The sequence below is a fragment of the Lipophrys pholis genome, assembly GCF_963383615.2.
Source record: "Lipophrys pholis genome assembly, chromosome: 13".
In the NCBI taxonomy this organism is placed as follows: Eukaryota; Metazoa; Chordata; class Actinopteri; order Blenniiformes; family Blenniidae; genus Lipophrys; species Lipophrys pholis.
Window position 1 is genome coordinate 4,528,907 of NC_137632.1, and position 13,171 is coordinate 4,542,077.

At 42.5% G+C, this 13,171-nt stretch overlaps 1 protein-coding gene across 2 annotated transcripts in view; it reads left to right on the forward strand.

Moving 5' to 3' along the window:
- st6gal2a (ST6 beta-galactosamide alpha-2,6-sialyltranferase 2a) overlaps positions 1–13,171 on the forward strand; it is a 59,310-nt gene that overhangs the window by 36,516 nt on the left and 9,623 nt on the right. For both annotated transcript variants that reach the window (XM_080478446.1, XM_080478447.1), the window contains 3 exons: positions 3,132–3,229; positions 6,473–6,574; positions 11,348–11,522. In XM_080478446.1, coding sequence (XP_080334572.1) covers positions 3,132–3,229; positions 6,473–6,574; positions 11,348–11,522 — 375 coding nt within the window. The remainder of the gene's footprint in view (positions 1–3,131; positions 3,230–6,472; positions 6,575–11,347; positions 11,523–13,171) is intronic.

The following is a 13,171-nucleotide window of genomic DNA, read 5'->3' on the forward strand; positions in this document are numbered from 1 at the left end:
TCACAATAAAGGCCCCTTCATCCTCCATAAGAACAAGACAAGAGTTTGGCAGTGCAGGTCCTGCCGAACAAAACTACATCATTTCCTTCCTCCAGCTCCTTCTGGCTGAAGATATTAGTTTGGGCTGTGCCAACCGCCCTGGTCGAACTATGTAGGAGCCACACTGCCGAAACTTCTGCACTGCGGTGTGCTGCGCATGCGTGTTCCAGTTCGCTCATGGCTATCAGTCATATTTAGCTTGTAACATCGCTACAGTACGAGCGCCGCAGCTCGTTAAAATGTCGGAGTGCAGGCTTACGTGATGCACCTGAACGCATCACGAACAGCTGTCAGCTCCTGTAGTTAAAACCGGACCAACATGGCGCTCGGACAAAAACTTTTTTATTACTGGAACAGTTCAGAGAAGTGTGTTTCTGAAAGCTCTGTAAACGAGAAATAAACTGTGTTGTTGAAAAGTTTAAACGCCGCATCACAGACGTGTGGCTGCTGCGAGGGGGCGTGGCCTGCTATGAGGGGGCGTGGCCTGCGAGTTGGTCCGAAGCAGCTGATGGAGGTCAAAGGTCATGCTCAGGGCTACGCAGTGGTGACCTGTCCACTGTGGAATTCAAACTTGTGAACATCAAATCCTGAGGCTGCCACTGCCACTAAAGCAGCCTTAGTTTAATTTCCCTCTTGGATTAATAAAGAATATCTACTCTATTCTTTTCTTTTCTTTTCTTTCCTATTTGCCATATCGTGCAGCTTTTCACTTAATATTGTATAGAATTCCACGAGCAGGTTCTAATTTGAGTTTTGACATTCTGAAATTGGTTCTTGAATATATGGCGCTGTAATATGAAAAAAGTCACATAAAATTTAGGTACAAAATTGCATTGAGTGAGAATATTTATTTATGTGAACTAAAGACACTGAACATGAAATGTTATTAAATCAAATGGAAAATCTACATGTGGTTTAATCACATAGGAGTCTCGTGTTTTACAGTTTGTGCAGTGGAGAAAAACAAAATGCATAAAGTTTTACTACAGGGAACATTTCTTTTAAACGAAAGCGAGTGTCACAGTAAATTGATATAAGCAAGAGAAATACATGAAAAAGAAAGAAGTGGAATAAAACCTGCAGTGATGTAACCTTAAAAGTGGATCACCTAGGGAAATATTTCACATAATGTATTCATGTAGAGGGAAGGGTACAATGCTCACCTCGCCGCAATAAAGACATTTTATTCTTCTAACAGAATAAAGGGGTGGTTTTAATTTGTAACCTTACACCAACGTGTCGCACAGAGGTGGCTATACAAAAGAAATAATAGGATGATTGCTGAATGACATCAGAATAACATTTTCCAGAAGGTAAAAACAGCATGAGTTTGTTTTATTTTTAAAATGAGCCTCTGACAAAGCATTTCTGGCAAAAAATAATTGAAAAATACCCTGTAATACCTCTTTAAAAAACGGTTCTAATTAGCTATCGCACTAGCATTTTGATTTAATGGACTGTGAGCCAAGTCAGTGGCTCCCACAGATCAGATCACACATTGTTTTACTATCAAAGCTTTTTGTTTTGACCGACAGTCACCGGTCGTCTCTCTGCTCCTGAGGAAGAGTTAAGAAAGGCAGATACACCTCATCACATTTACACTTCAGAAAATAGGTAAAAACACACTGATAGCAAGTTAAATAACCGTAATTACAGAATCGGCTACGCGTTTGTTTTAAAATGGAATAAAGCCAACTGGCATTTCCAGGACATCTTAAGAAGCAACACATCTGTTATCCAGCTATTGATGCAACTTTTAGCCTCCTTAAGTCCCAAAGAGAGTTGATTAGACTGTGAAATGTCTTCCTCATGCGACTGAAGGAGCATCGACGCCACAAAGGAACAAATTAACATCCACATGGCAGCCATAGGATTACATTTATCTCCACTAACACTCAGGAGTGGACACGTTGCCTTAAACTCGATCAATTAAACTCTACGGTGGTGCGGTGGAGCATCGACAGTCTATGTCAGAGGATGAAATCTCTATTGATCTTCAAGCTTCATATACTTGACCTCTGCTTTATTTGCCTGAAAGCTTTGAAACGTAGTGTCGCATGGCGTTTCCATCTCCCATTACCCTTCAGCAGTAAACTACTTCGCTCCTCATCACTAGAGGGTTGAATCGTACCGGCATCCCAAGGATTTGTGAGAATTATGGTAAGAATACTGTGAAGTTTTCGGCGGTATCTGTTGCCTCCAGGTGGGAGGATCTCCAGCAGATACGTTTCCAGTATTCTGGCGGCTCAGCAGGTAGCGGAGCTGTTGAAGATCTCCTGGTGGCAGTGACGAAGGGCCGTCGGATGAAAACCTGAAGGATCATCTGTTCTGCCGTCGGCTCTGTGCAGGAGGAAGACGACTGCGACTGAAGGATCGATCGGCAGACAGGCAGAAATTAATTCTCAATTATTCCCTCGACCATCCATCAAGAGGACAATCTCAAGTTTTCCTGGACGTTGAAGGACATTTCATCCGCAACAGCAACCAAAAAAAAGAGAAAAAAACAGGACTTTAAGTATATATATATCTATAGTGGAGTCTTAATATACTCAGGCAAACACGCTCTATGTTAATGGCCCATCAGTTACCTGGGCCTGCCACTGGAGAGCACTTGAGTTACATTTGAGAGTCGACACAACCGGTTGTTTACTACCACGACGGATGATCTGCAGCCGTTTGCTGTCAAAGTGACTGGCACCAACGCTGTCACGCTGTATGCCGTTTCTTTTTGTTGTATGCGATGGAAATTATCCTAAAAACGCGAAAAGCAGATGAAGCAAAGGGTTGTTGTGTGTGAAAGGAGTGACTGCATGAAGACCCTGGGAAGCTGTACGTTGCTCCACCTCCATTGAAGCAGTCTGGGCTTCAGTCACTTGGTCACATTGGACAGATTAAGATATGGAATTGAACCTGCAACTTGTTGTAGGTGGAGAATTATTCATGTGACGTAATAAAGCATGACTTACAGAAAACCGAATGTTTTTATCCGTACACCATACCTGCACTATATTCAATATTTTCTTTCTATTCCCTCCAGATGACCTGAATTAGTCGGTCGGTTTGTTGACACGATTCACGTTTTTCCTCCGCAGACTCTCATGATGCAGTTTTACGCTTCAATTCAGCGCCGACAGAAGGATACGAGCGAGACGTGGGCAATAAAACCACCATCCGCCTCATGAACTCGCAGGTAAGCAGGAGTTCATCCTTGAATGATGCATAATAATAAATCATTAATACGACGTTATCTCCTCCAGCGCTCGCGCAGACATATGTGAGGCCTATTACGTGTGCACAAAATGAATTGATTAATGACTGCAGCTCCCCGATTCAGTCGTCGGGATTTATTTCAGCTCAAGTACAATGTGCAGAAGGAAATGAGCAACATCCCACTAATAACTGAGAGATCTGTCATTTCAAATGTGAGATCCGGGTTCGTGCTTTGATGCAGGTTCACAATGTTTAGTTTTCACGAGAACTAAGATGAAGCACAAGGTCTTGGCTACACTCAAAGATAGAAACTGTAAAATAGACTCATCTATATCCATTAACTCTTTAGAAAGCAATCATTAAGATATAGAAATATAATGTTGGATGGTATTTCTCTACAAATACTATAAATGTAGTGTAACTCACCACTATGATAAGCCATATTCAATGAATTGTCTTTAAAACGAACCTAAATTATCCATACTACACCTTTCCTCGTTATAAAAATAGGGATCATCCCTTCAGCCACATGAGATGTCCTGCAATATGATGTGTTCTTTACAAAAAAACACACAAAATATAACTTATTAGACTTATTGGGAGTATGTTTAAAGATGGTTACACTCCCGAGTTTTCTGAATACAGTGCTGATGTTCAAGCTGGTGCAGTAAGTCACCCTGTGCTCCAGCAGAACGTCTCCCAATCCTCAACACTGGGGTAATAAGATAAGGAAAGTAACTTTGAAATATCTTAAATCTGTGAAAAGAAGACGTACATTTCCTAACTTGCTTAATAAAGCTGAGCTCTGTTTAACGGTTTAATAACTTTAACATGGCCAAGCTAAATATTTATAAAATGTTGCGTGTGATATAAACACCACAGAGCTCCAACATTCAACTTTGCCCTTTTTCCCTTCAGATGTTTGAGGCGGTTTCAGTCTTTATTTTTTTTATTTCCTCTCAAAGTTCAGAACCAAATTGCATAAACAAATTTAACAAGCTGACCAAAACTCAAACAAGACTGAGAAAATGCTTTGCTTTGCTTTTGGAAGAGGATATGGAGGGAAAATAATAAAGACGAAGTTGGAATAGTATAAGTATAGAACTACTTTTGTGTTCCTAAAATAGGTAATAACACTTTATTTTCTTAGAGCTTAGCAGGAAGAGCTCATTAATGAACGTGTTTCTACACATATAAGCCTCTTTAATACCAAACATGTAGAACTTCCAGGAAAAACATACCAACTTTTAAAATATCGTCGATTCTCTACATGAATCTGTCACGTCACCCTCAACAGACTGTCCTCCATCGGCGTCTCCCAACACTCCACCGGACTGCTTCACCTCCTCCCTCTCTGGCCGCAAATCTTGTAAATCCATCCCTTTCTCTGTCACCACAGGTGTGCCCCAGGGCTCTGTCCTGGGGACCCCCCCTCTCTTCCGCAAATTTAACTTACATTTCCACTGCTCGGCGGAGGACACCCAGCTCTACCTCACCACTAAACCCTCCTCCACCCTCCACCCTCCTCCCTCACTGATTTTAGTTCTGAAATAAAAACCTGGTTCATCCTCAATTTTCTTAAATTAAACAGCAAACAAACTGAGATCCTCTTTATTCTCACCAAGTCCACTTTATCCAAAACCAGCAGCTTCTCCATCCACATTGACACCTCCTCCATTTCACCCCCCCACCAGGTTAAGAGTCCGGGTGTCATCCTCCACAGCACTCTATCATTTCAGTCTCGCATCAACAACGTTACCTGGCCTGCCTACTTCCATCTCCCAAACATCAACCGCCCCCGCCCCTCCCCCCTCCCCCACCCCCCACACCACTGCCATCCTAGTGCACAGCCTCGTCACTTCCCACCTGCATGACTGTAAATCCCTCCTCTTCGGTCTCCCTCTTAAATCCCTTCATCAACTTCAGTAGGTCCAGAATTCAGCTGCCTGCATCATCACTCTCATTCCCTCCATCCACCACATCACTCCCGTCCTCCAACAGCTCCACCCGCTCCCGGTCCAGTTCAGAATCCTCCTCCTCACATCCAAGGCCGTTCACAACCTCAACCCCCCCCATATCTGTCCGCCCTCCTCCATGTTTCCACTCCCTCCCGTTCCCTCAGATCCTCTTCCTACGTTCACCTGTCTGTCCCTCCGCCCGTCTCACCATCACCTCTGGAACTCACTCCCTCCTCAGCTGAGAGACCTGGACTCGTTCCCCCACTTCGGAACACATCCGTTCAGAACTGCATATTCCCTCTGATGCCAATTGCCTTGTTGTGTCTTGTGTTGTTTTTAGTGTTTTTAATTCACTGTTGTAAATATATGATTGAACGGTGGCCTTGAGTGGCGGGAAAGGCGCTTTCAAATAAAATGTATTATTATTATTATTATTATAAACATTTATTTTTAGCTGTTTTTGTACATGAGTTTAGTGGTTTTTCAGCATTTTTGAGATCATTTTGACATTTTAACCATTTTGACTCCTTTTTAAGCAGTATTACATCTTTTTCCTCATTTATAAACCCAGTTTATCTTAAATATTCAAATTATCATAGGTTTTTTTTAAGCTGTTTTTGCTTTTTTTCTCGCCCATTTTGGTTTTGTGCCTTTTATCAAAGACCTAAATAGAATAAAAAAATAAGATCTACTAACACGCGATGTTTATTTACGTATGTTTTTTATTTAATTGTCAGGGAGCTAAAGAGGCACAGCTTGCAGAGCCCTGCTCTAGACCAATGCTACTGGCAACCAATAGATAAAGACAATCGCCATCAACAACAAAATATAACTTTCCAGATTCTTTGCATGCACGTAGATGCCACTTCTGGCCGGTTTCAGTTCTTCATCTGAAGGCAGCGGAGGCGCCGGCTGACGGCAGGATTGTGATTATGTCCATCATAGCAGTTGTCACCGCTGATTAAACGGTGAACGACATTGTGTCAAACTTACCGGAGAAAACAAGTTTATGGAATCTGCGTGACACAGTGCAGACGCTCCTGAGATTACTGACATTGTTGAGATTGCAGGAGCCTTAAATTAACTGACTGGAGCCTTTTTTCTGGACAAACGTCACTCTGGCATCAGCTCTTTCATCTATTTCACAAATAATTGCTGAGTTTGGGGTTTTTGTGAATTAACTACCTCCCTTCTTTTGCTTGGTATTAAAGCATCTGAAATCTGATAAATAAAATGTTCTCCTCTTGTTTCCCCCCCCCCCACAGATTCTGGCTAATCCTGCGTATCGATTCAACACGAGCTCCATCTACAAGAATGTAACTCTGGTGGCCTGGGACCCTGCTCCTTACTCTTTAAACCTGCTCAAGGTGCGTATGGAAGGAGGCCGGGTGGCAGCGAGCTGTAACTCAGTAATGTTTTCACCTCAGCACCTTCAAAAGAAGATGTATTCACTGTCACATCAAGGTCATAGTACATGAAAAGCATTTAACGGCAGTGAATTGTGTGTTGTGTAAGTTGTGAGTGTGTGCGTGTGTGTGTTGGGGGGGGGGGGGGGACGGGGGGACTCTGGGTTGCTTCTTGTTTTTGTCCCAGAAGTTTATATTGGACAATGTTTTTTAGTTTTTTATTGCGACACCGAGGTCACGGTGGATAAACAAAAGTAGCAGACAGTTTTAACCATGTGCATGTAGCTATGACGGCGCGTGGGAACGCTGTGGGAACGATTGAGCCGCACAAACACAATATCAAACCTTATCACTCCCGCAGTTGATCGTCCTCCTCTTCATCACTCCCAGGTCTCTCTTATCAGGAGCTTGAGCTCATTTATCTTTGCCTCCTCCGTGTGACTTCCACCTGCCCTTGAAAAGGCTCTCATTCATGTTTTCACTTCCTTAAAGCATGTTTTCTTTTTATTGTGAGTGTGTCTTCCATCCTTCCTCCGCCCTCTTCGTCTCCTCTCGGCTTCATTATAATTGTTATTCAGGGAAGGTGGTTTGGCCACGATCAATAAAATCTGAGCATTCTGTGATCAGGTTTGCAATTAAAATTGATTCTCTTGCCACCGGTAACCTGCTGTCTTATTGATTGAAAATATTATGCTCGTAATTGAAATGTCCCCGCTTTGCGCTTATTTATTCTGTGTCACAGTTTTATACTTCTACTAATTTTTATACAGATTCTACTAATCTTCAGGTGTTGACAGTCTGAAATACTGTAACATCGACCTTCATGTCAGAGAAAAAGAAAGGCCCATCTTGTCAGTGTTTCTGTAATTGCAGGCGATTATGTGTTTTTCATCCCGAAAGTGATGTAGCTTCACCAGATTGCTTGGAAATGAAGTGATAAGAAATTTAGTTTATTTTAAATTTGCAAAACCAACAATCTTCCAAAGAGACACTCTTCCTGCAGTTCAAGGTGACAAATCTGACACTGAACTAAGATACAAACTCTACAAGACGAGCAAAATGTGTTTTCTTCATGTGGCCAAAATGAGGAAAAAAGTTTCCTACTTCATGAAAAACTTCTGAGAGGATACAAGGGAAATAAAAGCCAAAGAAAAAAACCTTAAAAACAGACGTCCCCGTAGCCACATACAGTATGTGCACGTATACATGTTTAAAGCCTCGATTCCACTGCACAGAATGTCACGTTACAGAACGGGACGGGTTTTCATGCGTTCCCATCGGCAAACGTTGTGGACGGTTCCAAAAGAACAGTACCCGAGGGTACTTTTCTGTTGGGGTACCCAGCATTACAGAACGGGTCCGATAAGGAGGCTCAAAACGCAGCCGTCTGCTGATTGGTCAGTGATTTATGTCACTCTCAACAAGCCCACTATATTTGAAGTATCTCATCGGCCTTGTGAGTCCTCTGTTGTTGTTGTTTACATGCTACACTTTGTGCACACTCGTTGTTTTCTTAACTCGGATTTTATTTTTTATTTTTTTGTTTGTGGCTGCATCTTCCGCATTGGTCCCAAGAGGGCCGACACTACTGTTGTGTAATGACGTCACATACCTGTGTCCGTTCACGACCCCGCCTACATCTTCACCGTGCACAAACATAATGTTAACAGGTTTAGGATGAAAACATGTTGACATTTCAATGTATTTTGCAACAGAAGGTTTCATTAAAATCGGGTTTATATTGATTTTCAGTAGTTATTGTTTGGATTTGGTGAAATATGGATATTTCCATCACATGCGTACACCCTGCATCACAACAAAGAAAAACTTCAACATATGAATTTAAAGGTTATTGTGGCACTAGTTTACCCGTCCAACCCACTCGAGATGAAATTATGCTGCGTGTAGCGTCTGAACTTAAATGTGTTTGACACCCTATGGTTTAACGTGAGCATGTACATATTAAATTATATATACTACAGTGATGGTAGTCTACAGTCATATGCAGCATTTATTATCAGCATCTACATCCTTATATAGTACATGCAATATACTACACAGTTTTGTGTGTGTGTCAATCAATAAAATTATCCCCAAACTTAATTTAATTCTTTTCTTCCACACTGCTCCTATAAACAAATGACATGCGTTCATGAGACGACCACGGTAATCACATGTTCCGTCTTATGGAACCCGTGTTATATAGTGCAAGTAATTAGTACTTCATTTAAAATCAGTTATTCATAATTCAGATAAGCTCACATGAACAACACAGTATTTTACTTCTTTATTATGAAAAAAGAAAACCAGCAAATTACGGACAGTGATTTTACGTCCCCCCCCCCCCCCCCCCCCCCACCCCCAACCCCCCCACCCCCCACCCCCCCTGCAGTCGGTACATTGAGTGGAAATGCACAACCATGCTTTTGTGTTGCTTATAAGAATCCCAAATTATTAGCTGACCTCTTTTCTTTGAATCTATTGTAAATGACAGGGCCCACTTAATTATGTCTCTTCGCCTGCTGATTGGATTCATTGTACTGGGCTGTGCGTCTGTACATTATGCTCGCTGTTTTCACTCACAAATAGCATGTTTCTGTTTACAGCACAGTAGTTGGGCGCGGAGCATCTGGTAATTTCTGGCTGGGGATCTTCAATTTTCCGGCCTGATTAGACCACCTTAGCCCGGCTATTTGTCACATTCAAATTGTGTTTCCAGAGGGAGACCTTCACACAAGATGTTTTATTCAGGAACATATTGCTTGACTCCTCGCCCCCTTTCATTTCCTGGTGAGGAATAGTCTCTTCATGCAGCCACGAGGAAGCGGCGTGAGTACTCTCTCTCTCCCCGGGCTCCTCGCTCGTACAAGAATACTCACTCCACCCAGATGGTTTGTTCGCGCTGCGATGTACAATATACTTTGGCTGTAATGTTTATTTCAGTGTAACACATTAAGTACCTTTTAGTTCCGTTTTGTTCTGAACCCACCGTTTAACTCGTGTAATATTTATATGCAAGGATAACGACGAAAAACCTTCACATGAATAAAACACCACTCGACCCACCATGACAGAAACGAGCATCGGCGGAGAGAAGAGTCTTGTTTACGGAGCAACCACTCCACACAACGCAACATAATGAGGCTTTCAATCGACTCCCTCTTTTAGGAAATGTAAATAAAAGCACCACAACAGGAGGTGTGTTCATGCGGTGGCCACACTGAAATCGCTGTCATTTGACCCGGGGATAAAACATGTTGGCAGGAGTCGTCCGATACAGTGAAGACGGATGTTTTTTGAAACCGTCTGAAAAAGTGGGCTTCTCTCTCTCGCCTGGCCAGACGAGAGCTGAAGTGTCATTTCATCAGAAAGCTGTTTGTCCAAATCAGAGGACCAGCAGAGAAAAACCTGGTCTCTCAGTCAATACAAGAATTTCAAACCTTTTCCCCTCTTTTTTATCTCTTGTTGTTTTCTTTTTTTTTTGTCATTTGACATAAACAATATTTCTTTTTTACTGAGCCTCCGACACAATCTTGAAGACACACACTTCATATGAAGTGTCATTATCGAGAAAGAAGCTATTGATCAGAGGTTTGCAGGTTTGACTCCCTGAGCGTGACCCTTGACCCCCCCCCCCCCCCCCCCCCCCCCCTTCCCCCCAGCTGCTCCCCCCGGGGCCTGAACTCTCCCTGCTCACGGCTGCTGAGCTGATTGGTTGCATGCAGAGACCAGGCTTTGCTGTACAGTTGTACAAGTGACACATGAATCTGGAGGGCTGGAGCCGAGTCCAGCTGATGGCCACACACACACACACACACACACACACACACACACACACACACACACACACACACACACACACACACACACACACACACACACACACACACACACACACACACACACACACACACACACACACACACACACACACACACACACACACACACACATATCCTTAAACCAGGGCTGTCAGACATAAGGCCTGCGGGCAAACCCGGACCACCGGAGGCTCCAATCTGACCCGTCAAACAAATTGGAAAAACGTCAAACACATTGATTGATTGCTTTATTTTTAACAGTTTTATTTAACAGTTTTATTAAGAGTAGCGGACACAACACAACACTGAGACCTGAGTTGAGACGACGATAATGCCGCCATAAAGACTAGCAAACGAGCATTAGCCTCAACGCCGTGCTGTCAGGGTGAGTTTGTAAAAACAGGAATAAATAATGCAACAGTTATAAGAGGGGCTATTTTGGGCATTTCACTGTATTTTGCATTAAAATTGGCTTTACGTTGAGATTGTCATTTTTCGTATTAATTGTTTGGTTTTTTGAAGATAAATTTGTAAATATAAAGGTTAATTATGGGACTATTGTATCAGTCCAGGCCACTCGAGATGGAATTGGACTTAACTAAAATGAGTTGGGCACCCCTGTCATACCCCTTTTCGAAGGTGGGCTTGAAACCGGAGTACCAAAGAACCCCTCATGTATGCAGATAAGTGTTCTTACCCATTCTCAGATCAGGGATTTTCTCGCTGTGAGATGCAAGTGCTACTGACTACATGGCCCTGCGGTCCCTACACACATTAATACATTTAGAACATGCAAAACTGTTTGCTTAAACTCTTCCTCCTGTTCAGGGACAATGTACTGGTTTCATTTGAACTTGTGAATTAGTGAAGAAATGATTCATCTAATCACTTTCGATTTCCTTTATCTTGTCAGTGGTACGAAAGTCCGGACTACAACCTATTTGGTCCGTACGTGGAGCAACGCAAGCGCCATCCCAATCAGCCTTTCTACATCTTCCACCCCAGCTACGTGTGGCGACTGTGGGACGTGATTCAGGGCAACACTCAGGAGAACATCCAGCCCAATCCCCCCTCATCTGGCTTCATAGGCGAGTACACGCACATACATACATACATACATACATACATACATACATACATATATACATTCCATGCATGCAGTGGGTATATACGAACGCTGTGGAGCTACAACTGCCTTTGTACTCTTATCTTCTCATTTCCTTGGTTGTTCACGGAGCAGATGGAGGTGCGAACATCAACACACACGCACACAAGCTCAAACCTCATGGATGTTTTTTTCCATCTCCAGTCTGCTCAGAGACACTGGCAGTATGCAGAGCAGCTCGTCTGCAGGGGTGACAGGAATGTATCCACTGTAAGCTCATCTGAGACACTCTTCAGCATGTCAATAAGCACTCCATTTTATTTAGCTCCTGACACAACAACCTTGATCTGGCATTAGTTTCTAGTAGCAATGCTGATGCAGATTGTAACTGTTCTGACAGGAAGCTTCTCTCTCTCTCTCTCTCTCTCTCTCTCTGTCTGTCTGTCTGTCTGTCTGTCTGTCTGTCTGTCTGTCTGTCTGTCTGTCTGTCTGTCTGTCTGTCTGTCTGTCTGTCTGTCTGTCTGTCTGTCTGTCTGTCTGTCTGTCTGTCTGTCTGTCTGTCTGTCTGTCTGTCTGTCTGTCTGTCTGTCTGTCTGTCTGTCTGTGCCCGGCTCCCCGAGGTCAACTTTAGCGTTGGTTGACATTAACCTGCCTCCGCAGTGCTTGAAGAAACCTTCTCTTTACATCGTATGAGCTGTTTGCTGCAGTCTGCAGGTGTTTCCTTTCTACTTCTCATGAGTTCAGAAATCCATTTTTTCCCACACTCAGATGTTATGTCAAGTCCTGCATCATTTCTGAAAATCACAGTTCTCCCTCTTAACTCTATTTATTCTGAATGGTGCAATGCTTAAAGGAATTTCCCTCAGGGATTGATAAAATATTTTTATTCTATTCGGAAAAGAAGTATGAAACTGCTAAAAAAAACGTTTTTAAATTAAATTTAAAGGAAAACTGTAACTGAACCTTCTTCATTGTAACATAAAATACAGTTTTTGTGTGTGTTTCAAAACTACTGTCTATATGAAACTTGTGTCAGAATCATTTCAAAGGTTAAACATGTATTGTGACTTTAGTTAAGTTTGATTTGGTGGAAAATAACAAAAATGGCTCTTTGGTCATAAAAGTTGCAGACCACTGGCTGTTGAGGCTCGTTTGATAGCGACGAAGAAACTACCATTAATAGCCGCATCACCCATATCTCAGCGCGGGTCTCGGTGAAATTTGCTAAAAAAATCGGTTTTCTTTGAAATTTGGACCATTTGCTTGGTAGATTTGCAGCCTGGATTGGAGCCTCTTGTGGGCCGGTTATGTTCGCGACTGCTGCTGTAAAACAATTTGACCTCATTGTCTGTCATTAGAATGACCCCTTCATTATAATACGATCACATCTACGCTATGAGGAGAACATTTACAGTAAAGCACAATTTCATTTTTCATGTAACAGGTTATTGAATGCGTCGTAACTGTTGGTTGCAGGCCTACAGGTAAATTATAAGGTAAACTTGAAGAAATTGATCAGATTGAGAGCGACCGTCCATCTCCGTATTTCAGAATAAAGTTTTAAAATGTTGACTCGGAAAAAAAGAAGCGAAACAGTCGTTTCAAAATGCTTTGTTGAGTTGAAATCAGCAT